We start from the raw sequence: 7801 nt of genomic DNA, 5'->3' as shown, positions 1-7801 counted from the left end.
ACAAATAACACCATAGTTTGATTATTTTGTCTTTGACATGTACTTTCTTTAATAAAGTAACATTTTTGTAGAGGAAACATATCACCGAAAGAATTTACACGCCCCGCCGCTTTGCGCAGGCACACTGCTAGTATATATATATATATATATATATATATATATATATATATATATATATATATATATATATATATATATATAATGGAGAAAAATAAATGAGGGATATATTTATGTAGTTGCAACACATTCTATAAAAATCAAATTTTTACAAGTCACTTCGACAAGAGTGGAACGTGTAACCACAAGAAAAAAGAGTATCACACGTCACAAGGTTCAAGAAAATGCTGCAAATACCTAAGTCCATCATCAACCCCAACATATCTCCAGCTTACGATACTCAACACCCCCACACACACCTTTTCCACAACCTTCTTTCGACCCTCTTCCCTCGTAACCAACCTCATATCCGCTACCATCCCACTCGTACCACCGCAGCTTGATGCACAGCAACACCCTGGTGCTGGCAGCTCCGTCGAGAACCACCCATCCGTACCGGACACAAAGCTCCCTTTACATTTACAATCCATCATCGTGAAAACGCCTTCAAACCCTCTCAACACCACATTCCATGTCACCTTCGTATCCTCCAACACCTCAAACTGCAGCCACTTCTCGTGATCACGAACATCAAAATCGAAACGGAATAAGGCTTTTGGGTCCAGCGGCAGTGCGGTGCCGGGTTTAATTAAGGTGACCGGCGGTGACTTTGAGTTGTTTACTGTAATGATGAAAAGGAGGTTTTGTAGGGAGATTCGGGGCTTTGACGGTGGCTTGTGGCGGCGCTTGGCAGAGGTGAGACCAAGGGAAAAGAGACGATGGTAGGAGAGAGATGGAGCGACGGTGAAACGGAGGTGGGAGAGAGAAGGGAACTGGGTGGTGCATGGGTCTTCCCAGAGGTGGTCGGAGGACATGGCGGAGCACCATGATTTACAAACACAGGAGGCGATGGCTAGGTTTTCGGGGTCTAGATAGTTTGCAACCAGATCAAGAGCTTGCCATGGGATCGTAGACGACGGCGACGATGCTGTTGAAGTTGCCATGAGTAGAGTATTAAAATGGGAATCTTGAATTCCGGTGTCATCAGCAGTAAAGTGATTTATAGGGTTTGATGGGATAAGAGAGTTTTCTGTGGGTTGACACATGGTACGATACTACTGTTTATGCATGTAGTGTGCTAACACGTGTGCATGACCCATAAAACACCTTCACACGTGTGAATCAAAACATACAAGACGGTGTAATGTTAATTATCCGAAAACAGAACCGGGAAAGAAACATATACTAAAAGAACAAAAATGAAACATGTTTACCATGAACTGATAAATGATAAGATTTTGAGGCTTCAAAAAACATAACTCCATAAACTGATAAATGATAAAGATGATAAAAATGGCACAAGACATATTTACGCCGCTTATAATCAATATGTTCGTAAAATGTATATATTTAACTCAAGGTTTTAAATGGCCTTAGCCATAATGTGACAATCTGCAAGCTTCAAGTTTTACGACTTATGACGGATTAATAACATCTTTTAAGACGTAATCTAATACGTTAATTATCAATTATGTATATAAAAAAGAGAAATAATATAATTATAGATTTCTATAAAACATAACAAATTTAAAAAAAAGTTATATCAACCTTATTAATTTTTTTTAAACAAAAACTGAAGGTGTAATGCCCATCTAAAAAAAATGCCTTGAAAAATACTCACGCGTTGCATTAGCCTAACATCGCCTCAATGAATATCTTTTCTAAAAAATGCCTTGAATGAGTACTTCGAGAAGCCAATATGTTGGATTGAGGACACCTCCCAGTCTCCCACCATGGTATGCCTTTTAAAACCACGATTTAACTAAAAACTTCATTTCGTCTTATGCTATAGAAAATATATATATATGTAGAATAGGTAAGCTGTGACAGATCCAAAGCAAAATGACAAAGGTGCACATACCATTTTGAAGGTATACCGTAAGAAAACTTGAACCAAATCGATTTTTAATTTTTTCAAAATAATTACATTACGTTAGCAAATTTGAGGATATCATGAGTCACCCTTTGCAACTAATTTGAGTCCGCCTTGTAAACAAATAATAACTTTTCAGTTTGATTATATTAAGAATGCACTAGTATTGGTTTATGAAAATGAATATGCAACAAAACAAAATTTTACATGTTTTATAAGCGTATGTGATTGAAAACTAATATGTAAAAAATTGACCAACATTATATCTATTCTAATAATACCAAAGTCCCTGCCACTTCTTTTGCTTTTACTCCCTTCTACTTTTGCCTATTTTTCATTTTAACTCATTAGTCATTTTTAACTTTTTAGTAATTTAGGTCCTGGCCCCTACTAAGTTTTTTTTTTTACTCATTTCCTTGTTTTTCATTTTCACTCTTTAATCATTTTTAATCATTTTATTTTTAATCATTTTTAGCTTTTAGCAATTTATATTGCTATTATCCTCATACTTTAGTAAATAACATTTCCAACTCTCACCTTTTAAAATATCATATTCACTCTGTATTTGAACTTTAGAAAATATCAATTTTACCCATTTTTATTTTCTGAACTTTTGTTTTATTTCTCATAATACGTATAATATGATTTTTCTACAGTTATCACCCTTCTGATTTATCTAACATTTCATATGTGTCGGTATAAATTAGAGGTGGTTAATGTTTCAATGTAAATTGTTTCAACGTAAATTTAGAACTTTAGTTTGTTTATTTATAAAAATTAATGTATTTGTAGGGATATAAATTCGAGTTCGTTTACATTTAAATGTATTTTTTTATTTCCGTGCTTATGCATGACATATATAATACGGTTTTATTATCGTTGTTTAGCATAATTTTGGCCTCAAACTATTGTGGTTTGTCAGATTAAGTCTTTCTAAATTCATGTTCCGCGTGTAGCAACTTACTTCCTACTACTTCTCAAATACATTATTGTCACCACAATGCGCGGCGTGTAAAATCTTAGTTTTATAGAAAAACAAATTTATAGAAATGGAAAAATCTTTAAAAAAAACATACAAATAAAGATGTAATTTTTTTTGAGAAAAACAAATTAATTTTATAAAGTTGATATCATGAAAAAATGTTATAAAAAGACCTTTTAGCATATAAAAAATCACTAAAGCTATCCATGTGGTTTGTAGAATTATGTATTTGGTCCTTGACTTTTGTTTTGCATTCAGACAATCCATATAGTTTGATTTTATTATGTTTTTGGTCCCTACTATACCTAAAAACAATACTAAATTGCCCTTACTAATTCTTTTTTTAATTAATTTATTATTTATCTACTACTTATAAAAGAAAAAATGATATGTATACGACTCTCTTTCCCAAGACTAACCCTTCACCTTCTATATCCTTCTCTCTTGCTTTCTTCTCTAATGCTTCAGCCGTCGAAATCACCATCCACCGTCAGCGATGAGTGCTTCATCTGCCAAAATCCTCCCCTCTATCTCTCTTCTTTATGCTCTCTTATCGAGCAACAAACCACTTATATTCTCCTCCTGTATAGACCTCATACTCTCCTTTCAAGAAAACCAACCACCGACCTTTATTCCGTCTTATCTGATATCGCTAGAAATGCACTTTGATGTCGTCGAAACAACTGGACCGATGCCCTGAAATCGCGCCTCCATTACACCGTCGTACCTCTGCCTATGGAACCCATTCTTCTCTCTCTTATCTCACCAAAACACAACCGCCTCTCCTAAAACAACCACACTCCCTCCGTCACCTACACATTGCTACTAAAACCCATAGTACAACTGTAACATCCCAAATTTCAGAAGTTTGAGTTAAGAGCTTAAAGTGTAGATTGAAAAAGGGACTCGATGAGTAGGTATACTTACTCGCCAAGTCGGAGCTGGATCCGGGTTATAGAATAAGTGACCGACTCGACGACTCAGTGAGTGGACTCAACGAGTCTGGTCTGGACGAGAAAAGCCTTATTCTTAGGGTTTGCATCCTATTTAAAGGACCTTATGTCCTCTCCTCATCCCCTTTGTCGGCCAAAAGCTTCTTTAAGCGATTCCAAACCCTAATTTGAGTAAGAGGAGGAGGAAAGTGAGCTTGGGGCTTTTACAAGAGAAAGATTTGGAGGATTTGACCACTAAGGAGCTGGAGGATTCAACTCTTTGGTTGTGAGCATCAGTTTGAAGGTAACAATCTGTCACTTTGCCTTTGTTGCTTCTAGATCTTTTCTTGGATGATGTTTTGGGGCCATTTTGGCATGTTAAGGAGCCATTTCAAGTTAGAGGTCCAAATCTGAGGTTTCTACTTCAGATCTAGGCTTGTCTTGGTCCAAAAACCCATAAAGTATCAGCCCTTGGTGTGTTGATGAAGCATGTTTGTCTTAAACCCTAGCCCTAGAGTGTTTTAAGCCTATAGCTCCTTGGTTTCACGTAAAGTTTGCAACTTTATGTGAAGGGTGGGCGTTAGAAGAGTGGATCTACAGTTTGGAGCCCCTGCATGGCTCGAAAAACCACTGTATGGATTAAGATCTGAAGCGACTCGGCGAGTTACATGGGTGGACTCGGCGAGTTGTATGAAGATGGGCAGGAACTTGACGAGTTGGAAGAACAACTCGACGAGTCTGTTGAAGATTGCCTTGGACTCGGCGAGTCAGGTCGCAGAACCCCAACCTCTTTTAGTTAAGCTTCAGATCTGTGAGTCGGTTAGCGACTCAGTGAGTTGGTCAAGACGGAATTCTGAGATCGTTCAACTCGATGAGTCCTAGGGCGACTCGACGAGTTAAGTCGAGTTATGGGAGTTTTTTTAGTATAAGAACCCGACGAGTCGACGGGTTGACTCGGCTAGTAGGGTCAATCAGGAAGGTTGATTTTGACCAGGACTTTGACCAAAGTTGACTTAATTGACCCCGGGAAGACAGTTTAGTCTAAGTGTTGTTATTGGTATTGGTTGCTTAGGGAGCTAGAGGAGCAGCATTTCGAAGAGTTGTCGTTTAGCAGGCGGAGGGTTATCGACGAAGTTCAGCAGTTCAGGTGAGTTTTCCTTCCAGTAGGAACGGTTCTACGACCACAATGCCAACCCGTCTAGTTAGCAGTAGTTTCCGGACTTCGGTCCGATGCAGTAGTTCAGTGTGCTTGATGTCTTTGCGATTCAAGCTTGTTTTTGTGTTATGTGTTCCGGACTTCGGTCCGATGCAGTATGCAGTATGTATGTGTTTATGCTAGTAGTTATGATTATGCTATGCCATGTTCAGCCAGTTAGTCCGGACTTCGGTCCGATGCAGTTAGCCGTACTTCAGTCCGATGCAGGGGGCAAGGTCCCAGTTAGTCCGGACTTCGATCCGATGCATTTAGCCGGACTTTGTTTCGATGCAGGGGCAAGGTCCCAATTAGTCCGGACTTCGGTCCGATGTAATTAGCCGGACTTTGGTCCGATGTAGGGGCAAGGCTCCAGTTATTCCAGGCTTTGGCCCGATGCAGTTTTCGGACTTTGGTTTGATGCAGGGGGCAAGGCCCCGGTTAGTCCGGACTTTGGTCCGATGTAGTGGGCAAGGCCCAGTATGTGCTTTATATGTTATTGTATAGTATGTGGTAGATTAGGGGAGCTCACTAAGCTTTGTGCTTACAGTTTTAGTTTTGGTTTCAGGTATTTCCGCAAGCAAGGAGAAGAGCTCAGATTGATGGCATGGCACATACCACAGTTGCAGTTTATTCCTGGGAGTTTTATTGATATTTTGATATGATATTAACTTCAGTTTTGAATTAATACATTTACTATGGCATTTTGAGACATACGATTCATGGTTTTATTATCTAATAGTTGATGTTGTGATTTTTAGTAATATTAAAACAAAAATTTTGGGTCGTTACAAGGTGGTATCAAAGCCTTGGTTTGAGGGATTTGGGCACGCTTTCGAGCATGTCTGAACTCAAACTGAGGAAATGGTAAAAGATTTTCAAGAGAGAAACGTTTTCGAAAGGAATTTTTGAAAAAAGAACTTAGTAAGAAACAAAGTTTTCTTAAAAAGAGAAAAGGGTGTGGTGCATGCGATTAGCCGAGCTCAAGTAAGTACTCCCAAATTACCCATACAAGTTTATGTGATGATTATCAGTTTCAGTTTCAGTAGAACAGCATGCTTGAATAGGACTAAGGATCTAGGAGGATGCCTTATGTTCCTGCTATATATGTGTTTCAGTTTTATGAAAATTGCATGCTAGTATTGAGTAGACAGCAGTAAGATAGCATGTTTAGGTTATGCCTGATATTATGTGCTTAGCATTGTATGCTAGTACAGTTTCTTGTTATGAGGATAGAATTGCTTGAATAGTTTCGTGTGTCCGAATGCTGCTTGCTTTGTGCTTTATGGTACTCCGAGTGATGGGAGTTAGCCATTAGGTGAATACATCACATCACATCTGATTAGGGTTGAATAATCTCAGAGTGCTGGATTTGGCCCTACTGCGCAACTCTTGTTTAAGTCCAACCGTTGTAGAAACAAGTCTTTTACTCGAAGGATTATCTGAGCCTCGCCACATGTGATTAGCAATTAGCTGAGGACTGGTTTGGATAGAGTCATAGATTTCCTTAGGGCAAGCCTAGGATGAGAGTAGCAAGGATCCGTAGTAGTAGAAGGGACTTGGTTGAGTTAAGGTAACTCTTGAGGAAAGTACGGATAGATGTGGAAGGTAGTATGGGCCCGTACTACCGAAAGCAGAGGATCCGTACTCGATTCAAGAGGGGCCAAGACGAAACCAGGGAGTGGTGGAGTATGTGCGAGATCCCTCAGTAGCAATGAGTATTCTGACAGTTATTGTGATATGTTTTCAGCATGGTGACTTTGCGCGAGATATCAGTTGGCAGTTCAGGTGCTGGGGAGGGATCTGGCTCAGGCTCTAGAGCCGGATAGTTTGATGATCAGATGAGAGATGTCATTTGCACAGAGATTATGTGCAACATCATTGATCAGACTCCTGTGATATTTGGTTCAGCTAGGGAGGTCGTCATGGAGCTTTTGCACAGTCGTCTTGAGGCCTTTAGGGCCGAGATAGTTTCAGGGCAGTTTGGGGCTCATCTAGAGCCCGATTCTTATGGATCCCAGGGATCCATTAGGGAGGGGGATCCTATTTTTAGCTCTTGCCATCAGGGGTCGGGAGTGAGTGGGGCACCCTGTCCCCAGGAGAGTCCCATGTATGATTTGGTCGTTGCGGAGGTTTCACGAGTTGTTCGCAAGGAGCTACCCGGCATCGTCAAGAGGGTCACTGATAGGTTGACTGAGAAGCTTCAGGATCAGATAGCGGTTGTTCAGACGATTGATGGGGACGACGGGGTAGCGCAGGAGCGAGAGATTTACTGGGAGTCGGGACTTCGATCTTCAGCCAGTTATTCCGGACTTTGGTCCGATGCAGGGGGCAAGGTCCCAGTTAGTCCGGACTTCGATCTGATACAGTTAGTTGGACTTTGGTCTGATGCAAGGGGCAATGTACCAGTTAGTCCGGACTTCGGTCCGATGCAGTTAGCTGGACTTTGGTCCGATGCAGGGGGCAAGGCTCCAGTTAGTCCGGGCTTCGGCCTGATGCAGTTTCCGGACTTCGGTTTGATGCAGGGGGCAAGGCCCCGGTTAGTCTGGACTTTGGTCTGATGTAGTAGGCAAGGCCCAATATGTGATTTCTATGTTATTGTATGGTATATGGTAGTTTGGGAGAGCTCACTAAGCTTTGTGCTTACAGTTTCAATATTGGTTTCA

General features: G+C 40.3%; 1 protein-coding gene across 1 annotated transcript; it reads right to left on the bottom strand.

The window, feature by feature from the left end:
- Nucleotides 1–227: 227 nt before the first annotated feature.
- LOC111889553 (probable F-box protein At5g04010) lies at nt 228–1217 on the bottom strand. Its single transcript, XM_023885697.2, has one exon. It carries the CDS (start codon nt 1200–1202, stop codon nt 318–320), a length of 885 nt encoding a protein of 294 aa, XP_023741465.1. The 5' UTR covers nt 1203–1217; the 3' UTR covers nt 228–317.
- Nucleotides 1218–7801: the final 6584 nt, after the last annotated feature.

This window comes from Lactuca sativa, chromosome 5, assembly GCF_002870075.4.
Source record: "Lactuca sativa cultivar Salinas chromosome 5, Lsat_Salinas_v11, whole genome shotgun sequence".
Classification (NCBI taxonomy): Eukaryota; Viridiplantae; Streptophyta; class Magnoliopsida; order Asterales; family Asteraceae; genus Lactuca; species Lactuca sativa.
Note: the sequence above shows the minus strand (reverse complement) of the source record. Positions and strands in the feature narration are given on the sequence as shown.